The 16,776-nt window shown below is 32.2% G+C and overlaps 1 protein-coding gene across 1 annotated transcript in view; it reads right to left on the bottom strand.

Annotated features, from left to right (window-relative positions):
- LOC129231003 (glycine receptor subunit alphaZ1-like) overlaps positions 1–16,562 on the bottom strand; it is a 75,043-nt gene extending 58,481 nt beyond the window's left edge. The window contains exons 1-3 of the mRNA XM_054865248.1: positions 16,507–16,562; positions 11,430–11,515; positions 3,483–3,550 (exon numbers count right to left, since the gene is read on the bottom strand). Of these exons, the coding sequence (XP_054721223.1) occupies positions 3,483–3,550; positions 11,430–11,515; positions 16,507–16,562 (210 nt within the window). The remainder of the gene's footprint in view (positions 1–3,482; positions 3,551–11,429; positions 11,516–16,506) is intronic.
- Between the last annotated feature and the right edge of the window lie 214 nt (positions 16,563–16,776).

Raw genomic sequence — 16,776 nt, 5'->3', positions numbered from 1 at the left:
TTACTAAAAAACCAGAGTATCTAAACTCGTCGTCTACGGATAGTTGAAAGCTATATAATCGTACATGAAATCCTACTCATAAAAAAGAACATACCACAAATAGTATTAAAGTTATGAATGAAACACTAACCTCTGAAAATTAATATTGTTTTCCCCAAAACATACTTTGTTCGGTCACTGGCGACGCGTGACGCGAACTCGTCCCGACGTGTTTGCCGCACACGGAGTGGCAACAGGCGACCGTTTCTATGGCAACGCGGCTGCCGGCCAACTAATTATTTGGGAGTTATAGGCAAAATTCGCTTTGCCCGGGGTATCCACTTTAGCCGGGTTTCCCCTACGTCTTACTAATCAGAAAATACAGTGGTGTGCAAAAATTACGAAAAAAATGGTTTTCTCAATATAACGTTGCACATTTTTTTTAAACTCAACGCAAATAATACTATTAGATCCCCAAGATATTTTAATATTGGTAATGTAAGTAACTTCCCGGAAACGAAAATAAAAATATAAAGTGAAACTTTATTTAAAAAGTAGCAAAAAGTAGAAGTCAACGGAAAGTTGAAACATTCATGTGGCAGGCGTTCAGCACGAAACATTCAGCCTTTCGCAGATAATTTGACGGCTGCGCAGGTTCCTTAAATGCTGAATATGATGTTGTAAATCAATTTCTGAGGCATTGTTGCTCAATCCTTTTGTTAGCGTCAACCGCGGCTCCGGAATCTTTACTGGTCATAAAATACCTGCTGCCAACGTCACCCTTAAAAGTTTCGTACATGCTCGATGGGAATAAGATCCAGACGAATTGTTGGTCAATCCATGTTTTCCGTATTCTCACTCGCTAACCACTCTTCGACAGTAACCATGGGAAAAGATGGCGTTCATGAAAAGAAACTTAAGATCTCAAACATGTCTAAAATGACTCACATAAGGAAGATAATCTTGTCATAATAGTAGGTCCCAGTGATCTCTTTTTAGCTGGGATGGTTTGTAAGGTAACCAATCATAATTTCTCTCCACGCGAGAAACATGATCTTTAAATCGGTCCCTTTTTATGATATTGGAGGTGTTGTACCATGTCCCCTGTTCTCTCTAGATGCGCATGAGGTCATAATTGCAACACTGACTTAATTTGCTCTCATCCGTAAAGAGTACTAGACGCTATGGGTGTGTTCCCGACACCATATAAAACGCCTTCTCCGATGAGATGGTGTTGTAGGTACCTACCGAACAGGTCAAAATCAGACAACCGCTATGGTAGATTGTGGAAAACCACTGCTAATACTTCGGACAGCCGTTTTTGGTGTTTAAAATGTTCTCCAACGTCGTGATACGATGCTGTGAGCAATCTTGAACTCTTGCATCTACACTTATCACGCTTCGATCATTCTCAAATTTTCCAATTATTTAACCTCAGGTGAAATGGTTAAAATGTAGTCTAAGAGATAAATTGTTCGAGATTTTACTATGAGGCTGCAACTCGATCACCCATAGATGCTGATCCCACACCGGCAGGGTTATTTACCCTACTCCAACTGTCCCCCACCATATCTTGCTTCATGTATTCGCATGTGTTAACGTACCTAACCCAAGTCAATCTCAGTTTGGTCTTTCACCCCCTTCTGCTTTTTCGTTTCCTTAATATGTTGAGTTCTCGTTTCTGTCCTTATTTTTTTTCCCACGACTGTATATTAGATTGCAGCATCCATATTGAAGCCATTGGCAACAAACACGTATCAACACTAGTATACCATAGAGTCTCTTTCTAAGCCGTAATCGAGCAAAACGAATGCCAGAAATCAAAAATATTCTTAAATACTGCACGATGCTTTTTGAGCTGAAACGCCCGCAAAAAGTACAATTGCTTAAAGATACTCGTAAATGCTCCTTAATTAGTCAAAATGAGTTTAGTATCTCCAAAAAGAAGGAATACTTCAAAAACCGAAAATTCATTTTTTTACTAATCCAATATCTACTCAGGAACTTGAATTCGAAACTCTGGAACTGTGACTCACTTTCATCCCAACCCACTTTAAATAGGTAGGAAGTAAAATGATGCTCTACGTTTCAATTTGAATTAATGCATGAAAAATTATCTTTGCCGAAAAACGCTTCTGCAAAGTTTTTCTTTCCTGGGTTTTCTTTAAGTGTCATGTATCAAAATTATCTAATACATTTCAGATAGGGTTCCAACACTTAAATTTGAATATCTTATCAAACGTTTTCATTGAAAATAATTCTTTTTAAATTGTTTCCATTCTCAAAAATGAGCTCGCATGTTTCTCGCGGGGGGAAAAAACACATTTTGCCAAACTGAAGACATGAAATCAAGATTTAAAAAAGACGAGAAAAAACTCCCTTTTTTTAAAGGAAAAAAGGTGTCTGCAAAACACGTCTCACGAAAACCCTATAAAAAGAATAAAAAATCTTTTTAAAAAAGTACTTTCTTTGGACCAGAGTTTTACGCACCTTTAATTTTTATCCATGAAAAGACTATTTAATTAGGAACGATTAAGAGTGACAAATCCTTTTACCCTTGTTTTTTTTTCGATGAAGAATTCTCTGCTTTTTAACTAAGTTTGAAAATTCGGGGTGTTATTTTTGACTTTTGTAGGAACCTTCAGGATTTGTTTTTAATACATTTTTTTTTAATAAATGGTTCAGCTTAGCTTCTTTGGCTAGTTATATTGAAAATTGGATGTTTTATTACATTGCGGAACTGTATGACGAAAATTCGGGTTATGCTCGTTCATCAGTCAGACAATAGAATAACGGCACCAGTAACAGACAGTCATAAGTTTATATTTAAATAACAATAATTTCAGACAGGTAAAAATGATGCTGTGCTGCGACTCATTAATACGGCGCAAACATTTAGTGTTATTAGAGGGAATTTTAGGAGCCAGCTGGTATTTAGAAGTGTGTTGGAAGGTTATGAACACCTACCACGTGATCTGCCGGTGATTCATGTTCATTTGAATTTAATGAGGTTTTAGATCTAAATATAAATAAAGTTTGCACATTTTGTAGATAAAAGAAAATTCTGTTCATTACTCATCCTTTCCGCATCCTATCTGTTCCTGGGTATCATCAGAGTTGTCGGTGTCTGTTACTGGGGGTGGGACCTTTTTTCGAAATTGAGCAAATCAGAATAGAATTAACTAATTCAGAGGATCCAGAAACGGCCAAAACGTTAGATGAGATGTACTTGTAGTTGCATGAGAGAAAAATAATTTTAAAGGTCTAAATACATTAAAGGGCTCAGAAAATTAAGTTAAACTGAGAACGATGACTTAAGCATGGATGTTACTGGTGTCGTTATCCTACTTGTTTCGAGTATTATTGCGTTAGCTCGACGTACCCTTTTCTCACAAATTAATTTTAAGAGCAAAAAGCATACAATTTACTTCTGTCTTTTCACGATCAAACACTTTAGACTTAAACATTATCAGTATATAGCTTATCTCTAAAATGTAACTTACCATTGTTGATGGGTTGATTGATCCGAAGCTTCTTATATACATTTCGCAAAACACTTCCGTTGGTGTCCCTATCCATAAAAAATAAATGATATAAGTAAAATATACATACGTGCTCCAGTGAAAAAAGAAAAAAAAAAACACTAAAAATAGTTAAAATTGTCAATATTATAATACGCGTTAAATGAACGGGATCTTCGGCGAAAAAGCTCCTGTTAAAATGTCGCTCCCTGTAACAAATTTTGATTTTTTAAAAAACTCTGTTTTATTTATTTATTTATTTATTTATTTTTTGTTTACCAGTTTCAATATAAAGAGCAATGCACATTAAAAAAAATACGTTGCTTGAAAGAGTACCAGAAACTGATGCTTTTTGATAGTGAAAAAGCCAGAAAACGAAGTAGATTTTGTAACATTGCCCTACATGTTAAGTTGTTCGTAATGTTGGTTGAAACATAACAATAATTAAATATAAGTAAAAACAGAGCAGCAACGTAGCCACCTTGTTAAATAAATAACTATTACTTTCATTAAAACTACATAATGTTTCTTTCGTATCGCAACCCAAAATATTTTAAGCAGCAAGATAGTAGGTGTATAATTTTAGCCACCTGCGACATTTCGTTTCATAAGTTTCTAAGCAATATTTTCACGTTTTATATCAACAACTCTTAGAACACTGAGAATTGAACAAGTAATTTTAGTAGAAAATCAACTGCAACACTTCTATTTAATATTCGGACCTAAATTATATAACTTGAAAATATTTTTATTTTTATATATTTTTTAACTTTTAATACCACTGATGTAGTAAAATTTCAAATTAATCCTTAGGCCTGCCTTAAGTATTGCAATTAATGCGTCAAAATAGAAATATTGATGTCAAAAACGAAGCTGTTTTTTTTTAAAAGTTAGTTTACAGCAATGAACACAGACATAATATTTTACCCTTCTGCTCATAAACTGTTATTTTAGGAAATGAGACAACACATCACTTGGATAGTTAAAATATTCTTCAGAAATTAGTATTTTGATATTTATTTAACTCTCTGTATATTTTCGCCTAAAACAGACCTATGAAAAGTGGTATTTAAGGATATTCCTAAAATTAACATGATTAATATATGTATGAAGTTTACCCCTAATATTTTTGTTCCTTAAAACTACTTGTTCACGATCGTGACCGCAAAACTGGTTTTCTGAAACTTCCAAAGTAATATTTATTTGCATATTTATTATTTATTAGCAATTTATATTTAATTTAGCAAATACGTCGCAAATTGGAGAAAAAATCTTAGTTTGTGAGATCGTTCTCTGAGAATAATTAGATTTAGTAGCTATTCTCAACTTTAACATTGAGAAATATCTAGGTGCTTCATCACGTTGCGGGAAATATACTTTCCTCAACAGATGTATACCACCGTCTTCCAGGAAATAAAACAATTTACTCATCAGTTCTGCAAAGAACTTTGGCTCTAATGACATTAGCTGGTAAAATAAATAACACTAGATAATTACTGCGGTTTTGCATACGTAGAAATACGGCGGGGGTCATTTTGACCCTCGCAAAATAAATGTGCATAATTTTCAGCTTAAATTTTATGTTAGATTAACTATTTTGTATAATAAGGTTCATTTTTTCCAGTTCATTTTTTGGATAAAGAGATTTTCAAGATATATGAGGAAGTATTTATTTTGTTTTAATTTATCTTCTGCTTAAATCGCTGTTTCAATTGCATTAAATTACATATGAAAACAAGCAACAAAATGACTGAAGCTGTGTACATATTTTCTCTAAAAAGGTATAAGCTCAGATATATAAATATATTAGAATTAACTTTCTTTTCCGAAGAGAGAAAAAGACGACCAGTTGTGTGGTGTTCCCCCCAACGGACCCGCTTATGCTGGACAAGAGAACATGCATTGATTTCTTTCAACTTATGTAACGCACTCGTCGAATTATGCACTTGCCGAGATGCATGTAACTCGTTACAATTTATTCGTGTTTTATCTCTAGCTTCAAAAGCAAACGCGTGTGCAGAAAAAAAGAGGAAGAAAGAAAGAAAATTGGAAGGAAAATAAAACAACTTTATTGTATTTTTTAGAATTTCAACTCATTTTTAATCATGTATTGCAGTTTTAAGTAAAATTATTCTCTAGTGATAAGATTTGATTTATCAGAAGATAGCTTTAGCCAATTTCTAATTATTTACTTGCATTTCACCTGCTTTCATTGAAACAACCTAAGATAAAGAATCTGTGACTTATGACTCAAGATATAGTTATACGCAAATATAGTTCAAGATAAATGTTAAAATTCTACTTTGAACTAAAAACTCTCTTCAACAACACGTGCTGCATATATTTTGCTCAAAATTATAAGTGAGGTTTAAGTAAAGTTATTAAATTTCATGTAAAGTGAAAGAATTATAGCGTCGCATCAAAGCAATAATGGCATCTTATCAACCAAAGTGGATACATTTTTATAGTAATACAAAATTACTGTACTACAAAATCAGAATTTCCTATCATTTATGCATATTCTATTTCTTAAAATTTGTTGTGCATTCAGTGTTCATTTAAAAAATATATACCTGCAACTTTTTCAAAATTTAGACTAAAAACTGTTTTATGAGAATTTTTAAACTTTAATTAACTTAGTTTGGCCTACTCCACTCATACTGTTTCAAATATTGAGTCCGCCTTCCACATTTGTTTTTGTCAAAAAACCAAGTTTTCATTGATTAAAAAAATAGTGTTCCAGTGGTATTTGCACATGTTGCAACGTAAAATAGTTGTAAAACAACTGTCTTAAAATTAAAGCATTTTTTATGCAAACCAGCTCAATTCATTTTGTATAATTTCAGGAGAAACACACACACAAAAAAAAAAAAAAAAGAACTGCTCAATTTTTTTTTTAGAAAATAACAAAATGTGTTCAGCTGGTTTTAAAGTATTTTTTTTAAATCTTAAACTCATATTCAATTTATTTCATCTAGTTAATCACTTTTATCTATTAGACTTTATAATCAAAAATGCGAGAAGATTCAACAACTTAATGCTGCTGTTGTTTCTTGTATGTTTTTACATTAGGATATGGTAGAAGTTTTACTGAACTGTTTTTTTTTTAATTAAATGGGTTTTTGTGCAACTGTTTTCGACCTGATTGACAATAATTCGTTTCAAAATGCATTGTGGCAATAAATGATCTTGATAAAAAAAGTTTGAATCATTATTACTATTTTAAAAAGATGGATTTGAGCTGAATTTTATATTAACTGTCCCAAAAGGCAGTGACGGTTTCGAAGTTATATTTTTTTTAAAAATGGGGTTTTATTTCAATATTATGATGCAACAGAAACACTAAATCTAATAATATTAAGTTCAACTATACATTTAATAATACAACATTTTACTTGCGTCACATTATAAAACCTCTCTTGAGTTTGTGCAATAGACAGTGTTGAAACTAGTCAAAAGATTTACAGCAGAACTAATTTTAAAATCAAAAAGAGTAAGAACTTCTGATTAAAATTATTACATTCAAATAATATTCAAAGTTGTAAATATTTTATTGCGAAATGGATATAAAATTGATGTGAAATGAAAGTGAAACTGATTAAATTTAAATATTAAATAAGTCTGCAAGTAAAGCAATATAAATTACTTACTTCTTTGAGTTATTTAGAATATGCGTAAAACTGCCCAGAGAAAAATTAATAATCTTAGGAAATACATACCTGTTTATTTGCAATTCAAAAGATTTTGCGTAGAATAGACTAAAATGTAATGCATTTCGAAACGCATCTAACTGGTTACAATTTCTTTAGGTGTTGTTTCTAGTTTCAAAAGCAATCGCGTATGCACAGAAGACAAATAAATGAATAAAAAAATGAATAAAAAGGAAATTAAACGATTGCACTTTTTAGAATTTAATCTTATTTTATTTTCTAAAGATGTATTGCGGTTTTCAGAAAAAATATTTTCCAGTAATACTATTTAGTTTATTATAAAATTGCTTTAAACAATTTTTCATTATTTACTTGCATTTAACCTGCTATCATTGAAATTACCTAGGATAAAGAATCTGACGTATATGATCTGTTACGGAAAGCTTTGTTTTAGCAAATATAACTCAAGAAATATTGTTACACCTATGTAAATATAGTTTAAGATATATATTTCAAGATAAATGTTAAAAATCTACCTTCAAATATCCTCGGCTCAGAGCAACAGTAAGATATCTAATCCAAGAAATAACACGTGAGATATCTTACTGTGGTTCTGAAGCGACGACATGTTACAAGTTATTTCTAAATATTTCTTTCAGCAACTCGTACTGCTCAGCTTTTCTCCTCACAATGCTAAGTTAATTATGTACAGTTTAAATTCCATGAAAAGTTATTGAATTATATCGTCGCATCAGAGCAACAATAGTATATCTTTCTGTCATTCATGGTCTTATCGTATTTTTAATATTAACGATTTAGGTGTGAATGTTACAGTCTCAGTTTTTAATTTGCATTATTAATATTAGTATTACTTTTAAAAAAAAAAAAGTAACAAGAAAAACGTTTATTCAGCGATAATAAAACCATGAAAGCGCAAGCCACATTTTGTGTTTTTTCAATTATAGGAATACTTTGGTAAAAATTATCAAAAATGATTTGTACTAAAATTGGAGTTGAAAGAAAAATTGGCGTGAAAAAAGGAACTAATTTTCAAGACCAATACTGCTAATAGCTATTTGAAGGCTAAAGGGGCCTTAATAACTCACGAGTTTCTTTTTGTGTTGTGAGCATAATATTTCTTAACACATTGTTTTTACTTTATTTTCCAGCGGGCTCCCGTATTTAAGAGATGCTCTTAGAGGTAATTTCCTTAGAGCAGGAATTAGTGAATGGAGGGAGCAAGTCCAATCATTATCTAAGCAAAAGCTTGGCCAAGTTCTCAAGTCACTTGACTGAACAATGATGAGTGGCTGACACGTTTTGCGTGAAAGTAGCGAAATAAACCTGATTTCTTCCAATGCTTTTCTTTAAAATTTATCACGTGACTTGGGGTCTTTTCTTAATGAATGAAAAGTCTTCACTCCCTCCATTTTATCTTTTTATAATGGTGATTTCCTTTCATAACTCCACGACAGTTAGTGCTACGAGCGTCTGACTTAAGCTGTTCTTTCACCTCCTTTAGGGTTATATTTTAGTCATCATCGATTTTTTTCTAGCGTCAGTAGCAGTCTGCAAATCTACTGTTTGTATCTCAGAGGTACACATGACTTATTAAGTTAATTTATTTATTTACTTTATTTTATTATTATTATTATTATTTTTTTTTTTTTTGCTATTTTAATTTGCTTTTGTGAAACATTTCATATCATGCTTTGCCTTTTATATTCCAAATGTATGTAGTTGAATCCAAATATCTACAATCCTATTTATTTTATTTTAATGTAAATTTTAATAACACTGCACTGCACTGCAAAAAAAAACCCCTTTTGAATTGATTCTGACACCATTTTTGCTGTATCTTATGTAAATATAGATATTAATTATATTATATGAACCATCACCATTCTTCTGAGGGAATAGAGTGATACAAAACTTAAAAGCTTGAGCATTTGGATAAAATTGGAAGACTCAATGAGGCCCCTGAAATAGTTAAATATCATTAAAGCCGATCTTTTTTTCTAAGGATTTGTTTTGCAATTTTTTTAGTGTGTAATAGTATTTATTTCACTCCTATGACCCCCATGTCAGAAAAAATTTCACGCTGTAAAAAAATAAATAAATAAATAAAATTAATAAAAAAAAAGTGGAAGCATCACATGCTGCATAGTCAGAGTCACATCGCAGATCTTCAGTAAAGAAACTTTCCGTATTATATTTATGCAGGGAGTTTCAAAAAGAATGTCCCGATTTCAAAAACTCAAAACTCTTCACATTTTAATCCGTTTCGTTAAATAAAGGTATCGTTAGAATGAGAAAAATCTCGAGTTTCACGGAGTTGCCCCCCCCCCCCCCCCCCGACAGGTAGAGCTAAATCTTTCTTCTCCTGTCATTTCAGTCTTTGTGAAAAGGGCGACTGCACAACAAAAATCGTATTCTGTTCCACGCTTCGCGAAGTGCGAGTCCGTAATAACTGTTCAGCATGATTTTTGGTCGAGAATACCCTGGTGTTAAACCTCCTTCCTCGAAGAGCATTAGAAAATGGTATAAACAATTCAAAGACACGGGTTGTTTGTGTAAGTAGTGGAAGCAGTTGATACAGACATGCTTGCTAAAGTTTGGGACGAATTTGACTAACGTGTAGATATATCGTCGCTTCAGAGCAACAGTAGGAAATCTTGGTGTTATTCCTGGGATTAGATATCTTACTGTTGCTCTGAAGCGACGATATGCCATACATCCAAAGGTGGACATATTGAGCACCTTTTATTTTGTACGTTAAAAAACTTTATTAATATCCATGTAATATAAAATTAATCTGATGTGTCTATTTTCAATAGTTTTCATAATGTACGCAATTCAAATCGGGTCATTTTTTTTAAACACCCGGTATTTATTCAAGTTATAATCGCAGGTATAGTTAAGGTTAAAAATTTACTTCGGCTTGCTCATACTATAGCAGGGATGTATATTGTTATATTTCTTGGCACCACCCCCATTATTTATCACTTCTGGATGTGGTGAAAATCAATGGGCGGTGAATCCTCAGAAATGTAAATGTACATTAATGCTGTAGTATAAGCATACTTAATTTCAATTTTTATCTGTGAATGTAAGTTGAATGGAACAGGAAAGATTTTAACTCAAGATCTGCGATGCAACTCAGACTATGCAACATGTCATGGTTCCCACATTTTTAGGGGTTTTTAATTATTTTTTATTTTTTTGCAGCGTGATTTTTTTTTTTCAAAAGTTGGGACTTTTTGAAGTGTGGTCGATATTCTGATTTTTTTCAAATTTTACATGTATTGATTTATTTAATGAAATTAAGCGGAACTCAATTATAACTTGAAGTTGCTTGGTAAAATCAAACGAGCTTAAGTTTCTTGCAATAAAGTGGGAGGAATGTCCGATCCCGAGAAAAACCTTTTGCATCCAGGGTTGTTCTAACAAGTTACTCATCGTTGATCTATGTAGTGAAGAGTTAATGTATATTACCACTGGTTCCACTGATGTCAACAATGGGCACTAATGGACGTTACTCGGTTTTGGGACCAGAAAAACAATATTTTATCAATAAAATGTATTTGAATATACTTCGTACTTTAAGTTGAAGTATGAAGTGAAAAGGGGGGCGCTTGAAACGAGCGCGAGCACTGAGACCTCAGGTCTATTGTACTGTGGTACTTTAAGTTAAAAAAAGATACAAATTAAACACGATTCTAGCCTCAATATATTCCCATAATTTAAAGCGCTAAAACATTGATTTTGTTTATGCATTTCGGCACATATCAAGAAATTCCTAAGCTGTAGGTAGGTATACTAATAATAAATAAAAGTCGGTAACTGCTAGGTGCAAGTATTTGTCCATATTTTTTGCATTCTAAAATAAAAATAATAACTGAGAACAGTGAAAATGAAAAAAAATAAATAAATAAAAAAATGAGTTTTAAAGATAAATGTACCATTATTTTCTTTCGTAACTTAGAAATGTCTCTTAAGTTCTTAGAATAAGGACCTTATATGGAATTAATACATTAAAAGTACATTTTCTGACTTGAAACCTAAAGATATTCTTAAGAGACTTTTGTTCTTCTTATCTGATATTATTTAAAATTTAAAATCATGTAAAATAACTCTTTCAACAGTCACAATTTTACATTATGTGAGAACGTTTAGGAACACATTTCACTATGTCATTTATTTTTCAAAACGTTTGTACAACATGCAACTGAAAATAAGAGTTTCAGAGTTTTAATGACGCAAAATAATCATATCTTACCAAGATGGCTCGTTGGCAGTGCCCTTCTATCGTAGTTTTTTAGCAATGAGTCGAGTAAATTCAAATCTTCAATTGTACTGTTGGGCCTGCAAAAGAAAGACAGTTAGCAAATTGTCAGCAAAGAAATAAAAAAATATTGTAGCTCTTAACTCTTCCGAGAAACGTAGCGTTAGGTAACTATTAAGTTTAAACATGGTTACCATAAGTACGATTACCCTCAAAGACGTCTAAAGTTATACTTTAGTGAAGAATATATAACCTATTTCAGTTATTACGGGCTTTTTTTGACCAAAAGTTAGTGAAAAATAATTCATAAAATACAAATATTAAATTTGTTCGCATAAATATCTAAGTATTAATAAATTATATATATATATATATATATATATATATATATATATATATATATATATATATATATATATATATATATATATATATATATATATATATATATATATATATATATATAATGTGTGTGTGTGTGTATACAAGGTGCGTCTAAAAATTCGGTCAAAGGAAGCATGAAACAAATATAACAACACGTGGAAACAAAATATCTTTATTCACCTTTAAAGAAACATCCGCTAGCCACAATATACTTCTGACATGGTTGATAAAATTGCTGGAATGAGTCGGCAAAATCCTCTTTCGGGATCGATAGATGAACCGATGTTGCAGGTCGTCAAATGTCTGGAAAACGTGTTCCTTTTGGAGCCCTCTTGAGGAGGAGAACAAAAAGAAGTCGCCAGATCGGGCAAGTACGGTGGATGTGCAATAACAGTTACTCGACGATGGGTCAAGAAGGTGCGTACATGGAACGCAGTATAAGGAGAGTGTTGTCATGCAATATATACCACTTTCCAGTCCTGTACAGATGTGCAACAAGCGCTTAAAAATTGATTCATAGAATTCGGCAGAATGCGTTGCTCCATTTCAATTTGATCGATTTTTCGCACACATACCTTTCGGCTGGCAGTAGCGGACTAATATGCTTCGCTGTAGTGCGCTACTTGCTACGTGGCGTCTCTCCATAAGTATCTTCGTGCGCATGCGCGCGGGCGCATATTTTACATATTTTACTCGTGTTGCTTTTGAGATATCCATCCATTCAACGAACTTTTTAGACGCACCTTGTATATTTATATATAAGTAGCTCAAATGCAGATTGTTGCTCAATGCCGCCTGTAACGAGTGAATATTGCTTTTTTTAAATAATTTTTCCTTTGGATGTCCTGCAGACTATCACTTTATATATCCAGCTCCTTAAAGTTTCGAGGGGTGAAACAAGAAGAAATGGCTTTCCCGGGATGTCTTGTAACCAGTGGTACTAATATTGACCTGTAACATTGACAGATCGGATAAGATTGGGACACAAACAGACAGGCAGGTTTTAACAATAATAATATATGTGTACTGTTGCCTATTTTTACCATTTACGGCAGTCCTCTGCGCAATGGTTTGCGTGTTTGGATTCTTTGCAGAGGATTCCTGTGGCATTATACCATCGTCTCTTCCTTCTGAAAACAGCTAATCGATATAGACAGTCGCGTAACTTATCGCATTTCCTGATAGATCAAGCTTTCACTGTGATTTCACCGAAGGCCTAATTATTATTAAACGCTATAGTAGTGAGATCCATATTTCTAAATGCACTATTCAGATTTACACTGGACGAACATCAAAAGTAACGGCCTGGGGTGCCATTGAGATACGGACCACCTCGTCTCCTTAAAAGTTCAGGTATCTTCATTAGCTCCTAAAGGTATTCCACAGACAAGTTATGGTGAGTAAAGTTGTACTATAGCGTTCAGGTTTTCTTGGAGCTGAAATCACTTAGGAGAACTCTTGTTGTCTCGTTGCTATGAATGTTCAAGACTCCACCTAAATGCAGTAGATTTTGTTTTTTGCGCAACCTATATTTTTACTAAACATTGTCTAGTCTCCAGTGAACCCAGTAGGGATAGAGTAGCGAATAAAACGAAAGGTTAAAACACAAAATTAGCAATAGGAAATGCTATTCCACAAGTATAAGTTGAAATCATGTGGTATTCGAGTTTTTGTTTATTCATCCTAAATGGGAATACAAATCTTAATTTTTCATGTTTTCTATACATTTAATTATTGCATATGGGGAAATAACATTTCCGGGCTTATTGGCAGTGATCTAATTGGAGTAGAAATTCCAGACGTTTTGGATTGCTTTACTGCAGCCATCATCAGTGGTTTGAGTTTAGTGAGACAGTCTCACCAAACTCAAACCACTAATGATGGCTGCAACAAAGCAAGCCGAAATGTCTGGAATTTCTACTCCAATTAGATCACGGCCAATAAGCCCAGAAATGTTATCTCCCCATATTGACGCCGGCCGTTAAAGCCTTAAACAGTATTTAATTATTACATAGTTCGTCATTGTGACAACATTGGCGCATAATTATACTTATCTACTAACCAGCACATGAAAAGTTTAATCATTCAATTTTCAATGAAAGATGGAATATTACATTACTGTTTTTTTTTTTAATATCAAAAGTAAAACGGCATTATGCATGTTTGCGTATTGATTTATGTAAATAAAAAAATGGAGTTGCTTGAAATAAATGAGAGCAAAATAATTATATTTCTGTTTTGAAAAACAAAATAATAATAACATTTAAATATCGTTTCGCAATGTATCGTATCGTACTCCATATTAAGTACTGACCAATTATTTACTGATGAAAAAGTACATGATCGATGCTACTTTTTACAGCGAGTTAATTACGGAGTACCAATCTTGAATCTCAAATTAATTTAATCTTTACTTCACCGTAACTTTAAATGTTTAACGTGATTTAGAATTTTATACATATATATATATATATATATATATATATATATATATATATATATATATATATATGTGTGTGTGTGTGTGTGTGTGTGTGTGTTCAAAACCTGTTTGGATTGTCTAGTTAGCTGTTTTTTCAAGGATCGAAAATGATTATGGAATTTAGTTAAAAATATCAAGTAATCTCCCTCAAAAATGAGATATTTATTAATGTTGAATATAATACCATCCTAATTAATCTAGTCTTGAACATTTTAACTATATTTATAAACTAAAATCGAGTTTGTTTAACCATCTAGCGGTAATTGTGCAGTTAAAACATAACTAAAATATAGCTGCACAAACTAACAAATAAGATTTCCTCTTTCTATCTAGCAGAGTGTTTAAATCATTGGGTGATTAATAGTGAAATTTCTCTTTCCGAAGCTTTTATCCGAACAAAGCATTATATTCCTGTAACCATTACATGGAATTCTTGACTTTCTGGAAATGTAATTGACAAATGATTGTAGGGACAAATAGTTTATTTTCTTCTAAGAGAAAAATTTCTCTTATTGTTTTGACCCCATAATAATTATTTATTTCCAATTAAGATTGCTTTCAAATAAAGATAATTTTCATTTTATACAGACACTGTAAAAAAATTGGTGTGACCTTATTTCATAAGTTCAGTGACCGCATTGCTGCCCTCATTTTTTGGAGTAATTTAACTGATATAACTTTTGTAACGTAACATATCGCTTTGGGAAGGTTACACCAAAGTAATATTACTTGTTGTAATTTATCCCAAATGTATGAGTAAGCTACATCAAAATTCTAAAATTCTCTGTTAGTTTACAGGGCAATTGTTTGATACGTTACGCATTAGCAAAAATAAGCTTTTATCAGATTTTCGTTCGAAGGTTACTCATTTTAGAGCGTTAATTGACTTATAATTCTAACTATTCGATTATTTAAATAATTCGAAGATATTGATTGATCAGGTTCTAAATTATTTTTTTAAGTTCTAAATTTAAGTAAAAAGGTAAATTAAAAGATTAAAATGCTTGAAACTAGCAACCACATAAATGGTTATCAACGACGTTCTAGAGCACAAAAATAGTAGAACGGATGTCTTTTACCGGATGTCTTTACATCCAAAAGCTCGCTATTTTGAATTGAAAAGGGGGTTACCTGTAACTCCGAAACCAGTGTATACAATAATCTACTAAATGTTTGCGTAAAAACGTTGTTGTTTATCATTTACTTATGTGCACAAAGGTATTTCTTTATTTCTTACCAACCATATGTTCATAACTTCTTACATAAACAGTTTCCTTAGTTTCATTGGTCAGGGTCGACCAGGTCTCTTCCAGTCATACCTGCAATAGCACTCAAGTGCTTAAATTTCACAGTGCTTGAGATTTTAAGGACCTTATTTTATTTTATTTTATTTATTTATTTCTTTTTCTTGACATTTTAGAGATTTTTAGTTTCATGGAGATAAAGCTATACCATCTGGTATTACTAACAGCAACAACAACTTCTTACAGATCATATATACTAACAAGTTATATCATAATCATTGATATATTGCTATAACAGTATTAAAAACTGCATACAAAAACAACAGAATGGAAAAGTTATTTTTTTTTCTTTTTTACAGCTTTTGCCTTCCGTATTTATTCAACGATTCGTTTGTTCAATGTTTATCAGGTTCATTCAATATTTCTTAGGACCATGCTTTCCCACAACCAATGTACATTAATCAACCTGAGATCATTTGAAATGTATTTCAATTACATACAAGACGTTTTTAATTTTTACAACAAAGAGAGAAAATAACAACCTGGTAGAATCGAACCCACAACATGACTGCTCACAAACTGCTCGCATAGCAAGAGGCTTTCACCGCTCGGCCGCGGAGGCCCGTGTTGACCTCTTTTACAAAAGTATAAGCTCTGCATCCATTTTGAGCCCTGCGCATATGCCTTATAAACTGTACCTCAATTTTTTTAACCAGATGGAACATTAAACAACTATTGGTTAAAGTTTCCTCAAAAAGTTTGCTTTTTCATAAAATCGGCACGACTAACTCTAGAAAGTGTATAACGTTACTTATATTAGCAAAGTGAACCTTATACATTTTTTTTACGGGGAACAGCACGGGAAAACTGAATGTAAATTCATCTAAAACCTTTTTTTTTTTTTTTTCAGTGTGCAATAACTGCATTTAATATTAGAATGTAAATCTTATGTGACTCAAACCTGATAGCAGTAAATGTTGATAAATTCCCATCAACTAAAATTTTATCTTCAGCCATTTTATTGTACAATAATCCAAGCTTAGTTAGCTGCTTCTGCTTCTAAACAGAAAAATGTTAAACAGTATTAGGGTACCGATCCACGTTGAAACTTCCTAATTACGTTATAAAAGTTCAATATAATGTTCCTTTGAGATGTATGATTGAAATAAAAGTTTTTAAAAGAAGTTTGCTCCAACTTCTTCAAAAACAAGGCTGATGTCTAAAGTTTTTG

This window comes from Uloborus diversus, chromosome 10 (genome assembly GCF_026930045.1).
Source record: "Uloborus diversus isolate 005 chromosome 10, Udiv.v.3.1, whole genome shotgun sequence".
Taxonomy (NCBI): Eukaryota; Metazoa; Arthropoda; class Arachnida; order Araneae; family Uloboridae; genus Uloborus; species Uloborus diversus.
The sequence above is the reverse complement of the archived record's forward strand: the minus strand, read 5'-3'. Positions and strand labels throughout refer to the sequence as shown.